The sequence below is a fragment of the Larus michahellis genome, chromosome 8 (genome assembly GCF_964199755.1).
Source record: "Larus michahellis chromosome 8, bLarMic1.1, whole genome shotgun sequence".
Taxonomy (NCBI): domain Eukaryota; kingdom Metazoa; phylum Chordata; class Aves; order Charadriiformes; family Laridae; genus Larus; species Larus michahellis.
This window is the reverse complement of record NC_133903.1, coordinates 22,859,352-22,874,072: the sequence shown is the minus strand read 5'-3', so window position 1 is coordinate 22,874,072 and position 14,721 is coordinate 22,859,352. Positions and strand designations below refer to the sequence as shown.

The window sequence follows — 14,721 nt, the reverse complement described above, 5'->3', positions numbered from 1 at the left end:
GCTGGAAGTCACCCAGGGCACTCCATCAAGAGGACGTGTTCCCCGCAAGGGAGCCCATGGCAAACCTCCCGTTGAATTCAGCGGGAACAAGGAGGTGGCTGTGAGTGAAGATCAGATTAAAACTCTGCCCTCAGGTGACCCACCTAAGGCAACAGGCATCGGTTCGTGCAGAATTTGGGCTGTCGAGTCATCGTTCGCATGCTGCCCTTTGATCAGCTCATGCTGGGGATCTGCTGGCATCCCCCCACCCCCGTCTTGAAACGTGACCTTAATTCCCTGCAGTTTTTACTCCTTAGATTTAACTTTAAAAAAAAATAAAATATTTTCATACGTTTCAGCTATAAATGTCTCCATAAAATAGGGCACCCATTAAAATGATTTGTTGTATGTGATTGTTCAGAGCAAAGGCGCTGGTGGCAACTCATATAAAGTCCCAATGCTTGAAGCTGTCAAGGTAATTAGCCCCGAAATCTCATCCAGCTCAGCCTCGTATAGACAGGAACAGTAGCTCTCTTTCTCCAACTTGGCCTAAAAACATTCCTGTGGCTATTGATGGAGTCAGCAGAATGAAGGCCCGGACATGGCGTGTCTGGGGGACTGCTGTGCGTCTGGGTGGTGAACATCTCCCAGGCTGCTCTGCAGCTGTGGGCATCAGTCTCTACAGCTTTATACAGACCCAGCACTCCTGAACCACACACTTCCCTCACACCCACCAGACACTGAGCCACTTGTGGCTCTCTGAAGTCCTCTCTGTCTGTCCGCACTGGCTGCCTGCACACTTCCTGCCTCCCTCATCCCCATAGTGCTGGAGGCTGCCAGACTCACCAGCTATAAGGAGAAGGCATCCCTACACCCTGAGGTGGATGGATAAGGGCTGCCAGCCCAGAGATGGGAGTCAGAGGGAATTATCCCCACGCTATGGTGTCCTTGCTCAAGGGGGACGGAGGCCCACCATTTTGGGAGGTCTCTCAAGAGTCCACCTGGCTGGGAGAAGCCAGGATAACTGGGAAATTCAAAGCTGCGATGCTCTGTTTGAACAGCTTGGGACGGGCAGGAAAAGTTGGCATTAAACAGGAAGAGTTAAATCCCTCGGTACTCCAGACCATACCTTGAAGCTTGGCTGGATCGATGCAGGAGAATGAACATCTCTGCAGGTAGGTGGTCCCCTTGGGGCAGGAGAACTCAGCGTAGTACACGTGGGACTGGTCAGGGACACCACAGTCGACAGGGTCACAAGTCACAGATCTGTCCCACTGCCCTGAGCTGCATGTCAGTACCACCTCTTGCTGCAGAGAAAGTAAGGCTCCATCAGACCCCTGTGAATGAGCTTTAATCTACTGGTTTGCCACCACAGCAGAAAGGGTGGACCCAGGTTTCAGGACAAGGAGAACTTTCCCCCATTTTTCCTCCCCAAATGTGCCCTTTCTCCCCACTCCGGACATGGAGTCATGAAGCCCCTACCTGTTCATGGGGTGAAGCTTGGAGTGGGAAAGCAGTGAACGACCCTTCAGGTAACTACAAGGTAATGAGTGAATGGCCCTTGAGTTTGGTCTGTAAGTGCTTTCCTCCAGAAAACACTGGCTGCACGCACACCGTCTGAGCAGTGCCAGAGCACATTAAGGGGGAAAAAAAAGTTATTCCCAGCTCTGTGTGCTGCAATTTTCTTCCCTACAAGATCAAGATTTACGTCAGTCATTGACAGGCAACTCTCCTGTTGATTGTTTTTCCCTAAATGCACTGATTCTCTCATGCCTCAGCCCACAGACCCCACTGAAATCAGAGGTTCATATAGCCTCATTTACAAATCATAATTACACAGCCCCTCTTACACAGTTAGGGCACTGCATGAGAACCTAACCCCGCAGTGGTCCCACCACTAACCATGATCAACATGTGCCACGGACTTTGTCAAAACAGAGTGGTAGGTGATGGTGTGCCATGGGCAACCTGTTCTAGTGAAAGGTGTCCCCAGCCATGGCAGGAGGGTTGGACTAGATGGTCTTTTAAAGGTCCCTTCCAATCCAAACTCTTCTATGATTTCCACTCCCAGACCACTAACCCCAGCCCAGCAGACCTCAGGCAGGGGCTGCAGACAAAAGAGGTGTCTTTCAATTGTTTCTGATGTCTCTTTACTGTCTGAGTACCACCACCCTGCTTGTCAAATGTGTGACCTGTCCTCCCAGCCAACAGGTTTTGATTGAACCTGGACATGGTGGAGGACATCACTAAATTTGAGTCTGGCACTCTTGGGTGCACAGCAGGATCATGGTGTAACTGAACCACATGGGGAGAACGGTCAGGGGAGGGGAGGGCTGTGTGCTTTTTCCCAAAATGTCTCAAGATGCGTGGGGTCACACAGCCAAACCAGAAACATCACTTGGAGGATCAGGGCAGGGCACCTGCAAGCTGCCATCTGCTGTGTCAGCCTCATGGTAAAGCTCTATCCAGAAGTTTTCCATCTCGCTGCCAAAGGCAGGAAAACTGTTACAAGAGGAAGATTTATTTTTTGTGGTTTCATTTCAGAGGAGAACAGGAACACTTCATTTACCCTGGGCATGCCTTGGCCCACAGAGCCATGCAGCCTTGTAATTAACAACCTCCCCAGTCATGCGGGGCTGAGCAGTGCATCCCCAGGTGCCCCATTGCACTTTCCAGCTCCCACCTCTCCGTCAGCAAATGCGGACCACTGCAGCACAGGAAACCTGCCTGCCAGGCATCACGAGCACTTGCAACTCTCCGAGGGGATGAGACGTCCATCCTGCTGACATGGCCTGACTCACCTCCATCTGTCTCCACCCAATGCAAATTCACACTCTTGCTCAGGCTAGCATAGGGACCAGCTCAGCCCTGAAGACTCTCGCTCCCCCTCCAGGAACAGCCTAAGGGTGGGACACACTGTGCCCACAACCCTGCCAAGGTGATTGCGCAGACCCAAGGCAGCCCAGCTCCCAAGGGCACATCAGTTCCAGGTCTCCTCGGTCAATGGCTAAAAGCCATGCTGGCTTGTGGCTTTTACAAGGCATCCCCCAGTCCTCTGGAAAGCCGGACAAACGCTTTCATGGTGACCTCTGTGCTGCCCTGCTGGCATGGGCAGTGTTATTGCAACACAAAAGAAAGGAAGAAAAGCTCTCAGCACTGTCGGCTGCCCCTAAATATAGTCATTCTGCAATGACTTCATTTTTTCCTGAGCCACTAACTTCAGCTTTAAGAGAGAAAGTGTCCCAGGGATGTTTAACCCTCCCAGCAATATCCATCTGGAGAACAGAAATGTCTACCTCCCCCTCTGCGGAAGTGCGTCACCCTGGCTTGGGAAGTGCATCACACTGAAGTTTCTTTTCTTGCAAGAGCAGAGCTGTGGTCTGCAAGCAGCACTGTGGTGTGCAGGCAGCCAGGAAGACTGCAGCAAGGGAAGAAGAGAGGTCCCTAGAGCAGGATCACCAGCCATTGGCACAGAGGTCCAGGTCCAGGTCCAGGGCCAGAGCCTCCACTGGGCTGAGGTTCATTGGAAGAGCAGTGAGGAGTTTGGGGCTGGAGGAACAAGGTGCCATGGGGTCATTCCAACCACCTCAGGGTAATTAAACCTTTCATAACTAGTACTTGGTCCAATGGGCCATGAGGTCAACCCCGTACTTTGAGGTTCACTCACCTGCGTGGAGCCCAGGCTCTTCCCATTGCCAGAACGGATGACAAAGCCCTTTTCGCAGGTGATGGTACACGCCATGTGCCTCGGGCCATCGGAGGTGCAGTTGAGGGTGGCAACATGAGCGAGCAGTGGCCGTGTGCAGCTTCCTGATCCTGCACAGGCACCATGGACACAGCTATAGAGAAGAGGTAAAGAATCAGCAAGCAGGTCCCAGGGCTTATGCAGCAAGGAGGGGCTCTGTCTGGGTGACATCTGTGTGGGATGCTCAGCGGGTCACAGATGTCTAGAGAGATGCACACCTATCCCTCATTCCCAGCTTATTCCAGGCTCGAAGTCTCCTGACAATGATGCCAGGAAGGTACTTTTTCCCAGCTCTTGGCTGGACCTCAGCCTGACCCCAGCCCACACCTTCCCACAGACCATCATGTCCTTCCAAGCTGATGAAAGGAGGCACAGCCCAACAATGCTTCTTCCAAAATCCATGCTCTCTGGTGGGCCTACTCCAGCTCCTCTACCCGAGGGAGCACAGGCTGCATTGCACAGAGCCTGCACACGGCCTGGCACCGAAGGGTTTTCGTGTAGATGCACCTAGGGAGCAAGAGGAAGGAGGTCATGGGGAGAGGGCAGGCAGGTGATGTATCCAGCATGGCCACAACTCCCAGAGCCAAAGTGGGGAAATTAATATCAGATGGCCTTATCAAGCAGCACTCCTCAATGCACAAGGAATAAAGAACAGTCACTGCAGCACCTTCCTGAGAATGCTGCGGCTTCTCCAGCAGTTAGGCAGTTTCACATCTCCAACATGCTCAAATCATGGTGGACACCAGAGAATTTGCGGCAAGGGACCTCCTGAAACTGTGCTTTGCGATGCCATAGGAAGTACACAGTTAGACTCACACGTGATTGCAGCCACTCACATGTGTCCTCCTGTACATACTCTGCTCACACATGTGTCTCAGACAGAAGTGTGTGGGGACATACAGTGGACAGCAAAAGATCTGCACTTTCCAAAGGCAACAAAGCCCAGAAAGTAACATTGAGTGTTTCTCCTTCCTGGTAGCTTTTGAATCCATGCCTCAATTTCAGTAGGCCTTAGTGCAGAATAAGAGAAGATTTGTAGCAACAGAGGGCCAGGAAAAAAAAAGATGAAGAGGCTTTTTTAAAGCCTGTGCTGATAGAAGGGTAACAGGTACGTCAAACCCTGTATTAGACATCAGAGAATCCACAGAAGATTCTGCAACTGCAAGGAAAAGTTTAGCTGGAGAAGGAACCTCTGCAGATACTACGGAACCATCCATGAGATGTTCTTCAACCTACACACAGTCTCCCCCAGACCTGGCAGAAGAGCTGCCTGAGCTTCGTGTCCACAGAGCCTGTGGTGGAAGGGGGAAGCTGAGCATGCTGCAGCTGTCTCCTCCACCCGACTCTGGTCACCTTCCTACTCTGCTTTGATGGTCTTCAGCGGCTCTGTTCTTCCCACAGGCTCACACAACATTTCAAATCTGTGCATGTTGATGTCAGGCTCTTTGAGATCGAGATCATCTCAACACACACCTGTCCAGCTCTAGAGACTCAGCTGTGGCCACCAATGTGAGATGCAGCTAAAATGAGGAATTACCCTCCCCTTTGCACCACCCTCAAGTTACAAGAGGACCCAGTAAAGCTGTCACCCATCCCTGGGAACCATCAAGGACCAAAGTGAAGAGGAGTGCCAGGCAGGGGGCTATGGCCTCCATCAGCGAAATGCAGACAGTACATGAATTACCTGAGATGGAGTGGTGCCAAGGCTCAGTTGACACAACAGCTCCCACAAGAAAATACCCTGGGTGTCTGTCGGTCAGGCTTTATCTTTTACCAAGTGGTACCAGCGCAAAAAAAATGACAGCAGCCCTCCTGAAGGAGGGGCAGAGGTGCTGCAGCTTCAGGTGATAACTGGGAGAGAAGGGAGGAAGGTGTACCTGAATGCCTCCCCTCTGCTCCCTGCTTTGCACGGGGCTGCTGAAAATTGTGCACTGCCTTTCACCCAGGGGAGGCAGAGGCAGCCTTGGACTCTTGCATTCGCTCAGCCTCTCCATCCAGCCAAGGATGCACAGCTAGAAATCCCACAAATGACACAAGAAAAAAAAAAAAAAAAACACAAAAAAAAAACCCAACAGTGCCGACATGGACGTTAAGGGAACGCAATGTGCTGTTGACTCTGGACAAGTCCACCAAGCCAAAGACACGGTGGAAACCTGCAGGCCACAGCCCTGAAAGAGCTGGTGGGCACGGGAGGGGACCACAAAGGAGAACAAGAAGAAAGGGGCTGTTTTTTCAATGCAGACCTGTTTATGAAGTGAGAAATGGTTTCAGGGCAGCTGCTGCAAATTCTTTCACTAGCTTATATTTCCATTTGCTTCCTTTTTAAAGAATTTGTTTTACGAGCACAGTGTTTGTCAGATCATTAGCTTCTGAGGGCATCTGGTACCAATTGTAGCCCTCTCTCCTCCCCTCCCCTAGTCACCTTCTCCAGGCGGTTGCTTTGCTCCCTGCCTGTGCCCCCACTGCATGCACAGGCACGCTCCTGTCCCTGACTCCACCTCCCCATGAAGGAACCACTGTCCGAAACTTCCTTGCGTGCGTGTCTCTGTACATGCACGTGTGAAAGGGGATGAGCTTCTCCTCCCTCTAGCCTTGCTCTGGCCTCCCATCCCTTTCCTCGCCAGTCATGGACATGGAGGGAGCTGCAGCTGGCACACAGCACCTCTCCTACCATTGAGATTGGTGCTACATCAAAACACCATAGCAAGAAAGCCCTTATTCCCATGTGCCTCCAGGCACATGGGGATTATCCAGCCAAGTCACAGCCCACATGTTGGGAAGCAGGGCTAGGAGATGAGCAGTGAGTTCACCAAGTGGCTGTAGGCTACCCACCAGCTGGATAGACACAGCAGGATGCCAAGACACTTAACTTCATCTGCTCACGAAGGCGCGTTGAGTTACGGAGCGTGCGCTTGTCTCAGCATTGGTTCAGAGAGGGTGGTGGCACCTCCAGGTATGTCCAGCCAGGCCAAGTGCTTGGCTGGAGCAGCTCTGCTGGTGCTAGTGGAGAGATGGCACATTGTCTGGGACAGCCTTGGCAGTCGGGACCAATGCTGTTATTTCATTACAAGTAATGAAGCACTGATCCTTTTCAGACCTTCTGGACACATTTTGGTTTTCCATCAGTTCAGAAACATAACCAGCAATGCTGATATAAAGTAGATCAAGAGATCAGCAAGTTTCTTACTGTATTATTATATAGGCAAAATGTTATCTAGATTAGTTATACATAGGGGATTGATAATTATAGGTCATAATATCAAAATCTTTCTTTGTATATACACCACACATACACACTCATGCATACGTTCTATATGTGCATACAGACATATTTTAGAAATAATTAGCTTTCTTTTTGCCCCAAAAGATGACTAACGTCACCATTTTCTCTGTGACTAACAACACACCCCTATCCCACAAATACTCACTAGGTTTTATTTTGGAAATGATTCGAGACTTGTAGATTCTCGGGTTCTGAGAAGCTGTTCTCATCCTACATGTAGCTTTGAAGTCTGGTGTTGCCATCCCAGACCTGAAGAGGGGTTTGTGCCACTGAAAGCCATTGTCCCGGTCTGAGGTAGAACAGAACCACCTTTGTGTTCGGTAATTTTACTGCTTAGCTAGGCCTCTTCTAACTGTCTGAAATTAACAGCGTGTTGTGTCAAAAACAGTTCGTTTTCAGAGTGATAAGACCAATGTTTACAGTTTGTGCCAAGGAATGGTACTCAGAAAGGCTCTTGTTTATACTTATTTCTATAACAACCAATGATGTCGGCTAATTTCGTTATTTGCCCCGTTGGAGGGTCAGAAACAGAAAAGTGTAGAGGAGTCCCGCCTGCAGGGAGGAGCAGACAGGACAGGTGACCCAAAACTGACCAACAGGGGTATTCCATCCCATCTGCCCCATGCTCAGTATAAAAGCTGAGGGGTCAAAGGGTCAACTCTCTTCCTTCAATGGCCGACATCCGAGGAGGACCCTGTCTGTTCATCTGCCTTTGATCCCAATCCGCTGGTTCCTGACTCCATCTGTGGAATCCAGTTCCCACCTGGCGCCGAATCCAGTCTGGGACTTCCCCACTGCCTGCCGGTGACGACATCCTGGGAGCTTAATGCGGTTTTGTATATAGTGTATCTATTTTATTATTTTCCTTTTTATTTTATTATTAATATTTCATTAAAATAGTTTAGTTTCTTCTAAACTTGTAACTCTCTGTATCTCTCCTCTTCCTCTCCGCATACGAGAGGCTGGGGGAGAGCATCCGTTGCTGGCCAGTGGCCAATTTGGCCAAAACCACGACAGCCATCTAATTTTCTGAAATTTATCAATAAGCTTAAAAATATATATATATCATCTCTGCCTACAAACTTTGCCTTGATCGCTTCCTTTATCATTATCAGCATCATCATGATTACCACTGCAATACTCCAGGCCAGGACACCCTTGAGCATGATGCCATGCAAGCGCAGGACAAAAAACAAAACAAAACCAAATCCATGTGGCCTGACCGCATTGTGATCTGCATGCCTGACCAGGGTTCGGGTAACATGATGGGATAAATCATTGGTCCCATCTGCTGGAAGACCCTAACGAAGGCTGGATGAGGAAATGGTGTAGTTAGCCCAGTTCTGATCTCAGCATGAAGGAGCTCTTTCTCCTTTTGATGATAAATGAAATTCCTGTATCGCAGCTGCAAACTCCTGACATTTGGCCATTTCTGATTCAGGCCGTATAAGATGTGGTACGAGCCAATTTGGGTTTTTTTTCTGCATGAAACATCAAAAAAAAATTTCCATTTTTATCCCAGCATCTTTTGAAGCTCAAACTAATGGTTTGTCAACATTTTCACAAAATACCAAGGTTTTTCTCCTAACTTATCCCACATCAGCACAAGCCTGCATGATTTTCTGGGCTCACCAACTCCTATAACTCATACATCAAAGAAAGTTTCAGATCTGGAAATTTGTGAAATTCGGCCTAGCAATGGCCCTAACGGCTCTGGAATGATAAGAGCTTTGTTCTGAAATTCTATAAACCAGACCAAAACTTTTCCTTCATCTTTCTCTAATAAAAGCAGGAGGCAACTGCCAGCAATGGAGCGCATTGAGCCAGTGGTAAAAATGCTGGTAGGGAGACATCATTTTGTTGTGACAAACCCCAAATCCTGAAAAGCTGAAGTTTCCCATTTTACAACAATTATTTCATGGAACCCAGAAAATACCGATGGATTTACCCAAGTCAAGCAAAGCCAAGCCAAATACAGTGCAGCTGCCTAAAGTATAATAAATCATCCATAAATTGCTGTAGTGCCTACCCAAGCTTTCAACCCAAAGATTGCTGCTAAAAAAGCCCTTATCATCGAGCTCCAACTCTAACAGAGGAAAATTATTAAAAGTAGTTCATCTCATGGTGCAAATTTTTTGGGGAGAGGTGTTTATAGGGGATGCTGATGGAAAGGTAAAGACTTCAGCCAAATGTCCTGAAGTTAAAAGTAGTCACTGCATGTGCTCTGGTGGAGTCTGGATTGTAGCACTGAACATCAGTGAGATAAAAGATGTTTACCCCAATGTGGTCTAGCAAAAGAAAATAGCTAGGAAATGAGAAAAGGTGTTTTGGAAATACTTGGGAATTTCTCCCTTCAGGCATGTTTCTTGTGAAGGGGAAAGGTCTCACTTTTCCAGTAAATCTGATGGCAACCATCCTTGTGGGAGCAGGCTGCATGTACAGACCCAACGGTGGTGATGCTGCTTGATTACGATCTTCATTGAGGTTGCCACCTCAAGAAAAGATATTTCCTTCTGTACGTGACTCCCAAAGAAACTTGGCAAAAAAAATGACATCCCTGTGAGTCATCCACTGTCATCTACCTCACAGATAGAGAATAGACACAGCAAGATGTCAAATGACCTGTTGGCACTTCTGCAGCCACAGTGGCAAAGGCAGGAAAAGAGGTAAGAGGAGATAAATCTTAATATATTTCTAGGTAGTTACTTTCCATGTTTTTTTGGGTTTTTTTTTTTTTTTTTGTTGCTTGCTACACCAAAACAGATTTACAGAAGCACAGAAAGTGAGGCTGAAGGGGATGTCAACTTTGGGCTAGTCAGCTTCCCAACCTGAGGCAGGACGGACCGTACCTTCATCACTCCTGAGAGAAGTTGGCCTGACTCCTTCCTGAAGGCAGACGGCCCACCTGCCCATCGTAAGAGCAGCACACAGGTAGGATTTATCTGCCAGTATTCCTCAAGGATGCATATTCAGCTATTCCAAAGACCACCTTTATTCCACATCTGATCCCCATGGCAACATGCTGCACCTTATTTCTGCTGCCTCCTCTCTTGTCCGGAGGAATTCACTTCTGATCCACATCCACCACCAAGCAGGACACAGAAATAGTGGAGGGATTTCAAAAGGGAGCTGCCAGCAGAAGCCATAGCTAGACTGCAAGACTTACGCTACCAGATTTTAGAAGGAAAAAATATTTATCATGGCAGAGAGGAGATAGCAAGAGGATCTGATTGCTCCGTACAGACACATACACACAGAAAAGTAGTCTGCTGGCAGGAGGCATTTAGACCTTTCTGACAAGGATGGAGCGAAAGCAAAAACTTTCATCTTGAAATCAGAGGCAGCTTCTCAGCAGAGAACATTACTGGACATAAGAATAGCTCAGCAGGGGAGATGGTGGACTCATCACCTCCTGCAGCCTGTAACACGAGATAAGAGAGCCTACTGAAGGACACGTTTAATCCAGTGTCTGTGAAAAATGCTAGCACCTGTATGAGACATTAGGGAGTGCAGAATGGGGGCAGGCTGGCTGTAGCAGTACACTGAGGGCTCTGCAGGCAAGCTCCCAGCGCTTGTTCTCTTCTTCACTGGACATGGGAAGGTCACATAATGTCCATATTGGTAAGAGAATAAAGGAATCGAGATCAAGTCTCAGGGTTTCACTGGGAGCTCTACCGGGGTCGGGAACAGAACATGCCTCACACCACACAATTGCTCTGTGTTGTAATTCACCTTCCCTCAACGTATCAGGGGTTGGCCATGCTTGGGGCAAGACTGGGTGGCCCTTTCCATGAGGTAACACCAAGCACCCTGTTTCTAAGCTGTTCATCTGCTGTGTTTGACTCAAAATCAAATTGGTGTTAGGAGATATTGTTTTCCAGGTGAGACTGGCTAGTCTCAGGGAAAGGCAGAAGATGCCTTGAGCATCCTAAAAAAAGCCTATATAAAGCATTAAATTGAAGAAGCTGACTACGCTGCAGAGAGCAAATGGAATGGGGCAGCCCATGAAAATGGTCCTTGCACCTTCAAGGGTTTCCCTTGCCACCATGCAGCCAAACAGTGAAGCCACCAGTTGTAGTGAATGATCAAGTCCTACAGTAGAGCCTTGGCCACCATTGCCCATCAGCCAGTCAGTGACCCATAAGCAAAATGCCACAGGTCAACAGGCTTTGCTGCCAAAGGAGAGGAACCTTGAGAGGTCTGAAGGGCAGAGCCAAAGGCTGAGGTGAGCCCATGACCCAGGAAAGGTGGTGATCATGATCCTGGGTTTGGTCCTTGAGAAGTTTTTTTTCATCCAGACCAAGGACAGAGGATGTGCATGGTGCAGGATAGACGCAACCTACTCTGATGGGCCTCATGGTTCACCCAGGAGGCTGCATTAACCTGGGAGAGGCAGGGAACAGACATGCTGTCCTCATGGCAGACAACTCAATGACAGCTGTACACACTGGAAGAGCCTGAACAGACACTAGCTGGGAGGAAAGAGTGGAAATGGAGGTACATCTTGACCTAAGTATGTACCAGTCCGTCGGGGGTGTCCTTAGGATCCCAACATAAGCATCCATCCACTTTGTCCATGATCCCTGACCATGGAACACCCTTAGGCCAGAGGGAAGGAAAGGAAACACCAGCATCTCTACCCAGGGTTCCCACAAATTTTCACACCGGCCACAGATGCAGTTCATAAATTGACCTTGAATGAATTTGGTGCCTGAAAGAAAGAAAACAAACCAAGTAAAACCTGCTTGGGAAATGGCCCTCTTTGCTGAATAAAGTTTAGCAATTGAAAATACGTAAACAACTCCCTCCTCCATCTGATTTTCTCCCCCTGACACCTACTTTCTGTATAAAAGGAATCCAGACCAGACTCTCCTTGATGTGTTAAGCCCACTTTTGGGGGAGCAGAAGAGGGCACTCACACAGGAAATAAAAACACAATGCAGATTCCATTTTGTAGCACCTTTCCTGTTAACTCGCCAAGGCATTTCCCAGCATATGCTAACATAAAATAAAACACACTAAAAATGAAACCAAACTAAAAATAAACATAATGGAGGAAATGCACAATGTTCCCCTGGTTCATTATACAACCTGTACCAAGGAAAACAGGAGGGACTGTGCTTCAGCTTTAAAATACAAAGAAAAGGATGAAAGCTGGAGAGTTTGAGTTTCCTGGGTGGAAATTCACTAAAAGTTTGATTTCTGTTTGACCTCATGAGGTTGTGATTAGGTACAGAGAGCAAAGAAGAGCCCTGAGCTGCTGGTAGAGGCAGTAGAGGGGGGTTCCTGGTGCTGGTAGCAAGGTGCAAGGGAAGGACACCACACTGATCTGGTCTTCAAGTGCTCTTCCAACCTTCAGTGCTCAAGCAGGTCCAAAAGCAGAAGGCAACTCTTCTTTCAAAACAAGGGTGTACTTTTCTAGCACCAAACACCTGCTGCATCCAGACCTGGAGATGGCTGCGTTTCAGCAGCAAAAACACAATCTCTTTGTTTTCCCCAGCCTGCAAAGCACTTTGAGATCCTTCAAGATGAGAGATGATACAGAAATACCACGCTATCATATATTTATTATTTTGGCAATGAGCATTTCTAGACTGAAGTCAGGAAACCTAGTTTCTTTGTTGCTTTTGTTACTGTCCCTTCTTTGGGTTATTTTAGGAGAGCACTCGCATGCACACACTGTGTATATGAGGCTGAGTGCAATCGGTCAATTAAATTCTTTATAGGAATAACACAGGTGGTCTGTTATCTTTTACATAAGATTCTACATTCTTGTGTTTCTATAGGGGATTTTTTCCCCAAACTCCACCTGCCTTATATGAAATGGATTATTAGCCCTTAAAAATAAAGATAGTGCTGTTTTGGAGATGAAATAGATTTTTAAAATATAATAAGGGGGGGATGCTTGAATGTTTCCTGACTTAACAGAGGCAGATCCTTTGCCATTAGTGAGACTGTGGGAGGCTGTAAGCCTAACCCCACTCTAGAATATTCAAGTCTTTTGTCCAGGAAAGCAATACTGTAAATAGCATTTCCTATTCTGAAAACTCTGGGGATCTGATTTACTTGAGTGTTTGCTAAGGGCACGTGTATAACCTGCAATTCCACACACTGCAGCTAAGCCAAGGCCAAGGGGAGCCCGCAGGACAGCAGTGAGCGGAGAAAGAGAAGATGTGAGGATCCTGCTGGGTTCTGCCATGGGGACAGCACGCAGCTCTGTGCACTTTGACGATATGAAAACTGGCTTGTCCTTCAGCTATAATGAGACTTTAAAGAACAAAACATCTACTTTCCTCTCTGTTTATCCCTACACAAGCTTCTCCCCATACATACGCGATGCCCAGCTGCATCTGCTCAGTCTATTCCTCCTTGCAGTCATTTCTGAGGGGGAGGGGGAAGCTCTCAAGCAGTGAGAGCGCAAAATTATTTTAAAGGATGGGAAAATGTAATTGAAAAACCACATCAGTTGGCTGGGGTCTTAGAAGCATGTGTGCACATAGCTGTAACAGCTACCAGGAGGAAACAGGCTGCGTTTCAGGTGGACGCTGATCCTTTAATGTAAGGCTGAGAATAATATTTATATGCTGACTCACTAAGATTTATGTTTCTGTATAAATCACACATGCACTTAAAAAAAAAAAAAGAAGGTAAAAAGCAACTGCAGGATATTCATGGCTTCTAGAACTCTACATAAATCAATTGCACCATGATTCCACAAGCTTTTAGACAAACACAAGCACGCTCATTCATTATGGGGGCTGTTCATCCATTCAGGGCCATCAATAGAAGGAAAAATGACAGTAGCAGTGATGTGATGACCCTAGTCAAAGCCCTTCACTTTTAACGCACCCACAGGTCCAGCAAAACTTGGACCCAGAAGTCAGTATTCCCAGTGGTGCAGTTTTGAGTAACAGGCTGAAACAGATCTTCGGATCGGCACACTTGTAGGTTCAGGGAGCCTGGGATCCGAAAGCAAAGACAGACTTGGCAGGTCTGGCTGCCGTCAGCCCTGCTACCCCTCTAGGACAGAGCTGAGCACCACCCTTTCATTCCTCCATGGACCCGTGCCTCTGCTCGGCACGCTCTTTCCGCCTTTTTTGTTTAGTCTGTCTTGGATGATGGACCTTCCCCATCCCTTTGCCAGCACAACCAGCTGGGAGAGCAGAACCCGTTCTGCAAATGCTGCCTCTCGTTTGCTGCTTTACGAAGACAGGCAGACACCTGCAAGCACTCAGCATCAATAAATTAAAGCACCATTGCTACTATTATTGTTATCACTGCATTATGAAGGGGGTGGCGTGAGACTTGGTGAGGAGCCGGGGATGGATGGGGAGCCAGCACAGAGAGGAGAAGGAGGAGATCTTCATCTCCACTTCCTTCAGCATGGGGAAGACTGGGATGGATGAAGACAGAGCTTGCAAAGCAGATGCTGAAGAAGTCTGCATTTCAGCTTCATCAGCAACCATCAGCAATAAGTCCTTAGCAGAGGGAGCTTGGTTTTCCCACCAGGAAACTGTCCTTTAATACACTTTTGTGCAGATGCACAGGCCACGTACAAAATCTATTTTCCTGCTTTTCCCCCCAACAGCGAGATAAGCAAATCAAGACTCATTACACTGGATTTTCCAACACCACCTCAAAAGCCACCTGAGAAGAGTCACAAAACACTCAGCGAGTAGATAAAAACCCCAAAATGAAGCACAAAGCCCCAAAG

General features: G+C 47.9%; 1 protein-coding gene across 1 annotated transcript in view; it reads right to left on the bottom strand.

Annotated features, from left to right (window-relative positions):
- PAPPA2 (pappalysin 2) overlaps nt 1-14,721 on the bottom strand; it is a 101,181-nt gene that overhangs the window by 35,767 nt on the left and 50,693 nt on the right. The window contains exons 14-15 of the mRNA XM_074597362.1: nt 3,647-3,818; nt 1,109-1,286 (exon numbers count right to left, since the gene is read on the bottom strand). Coding sequence (XP_074453463.1) covers nt 1,109-1,286; nt 3,647-3,818 — 350 coding nt within the window. The remainder of the gene's footprint in view (nt 1-1,108; nt 1,287-3,646; nt 3,819-14,721) is intronic.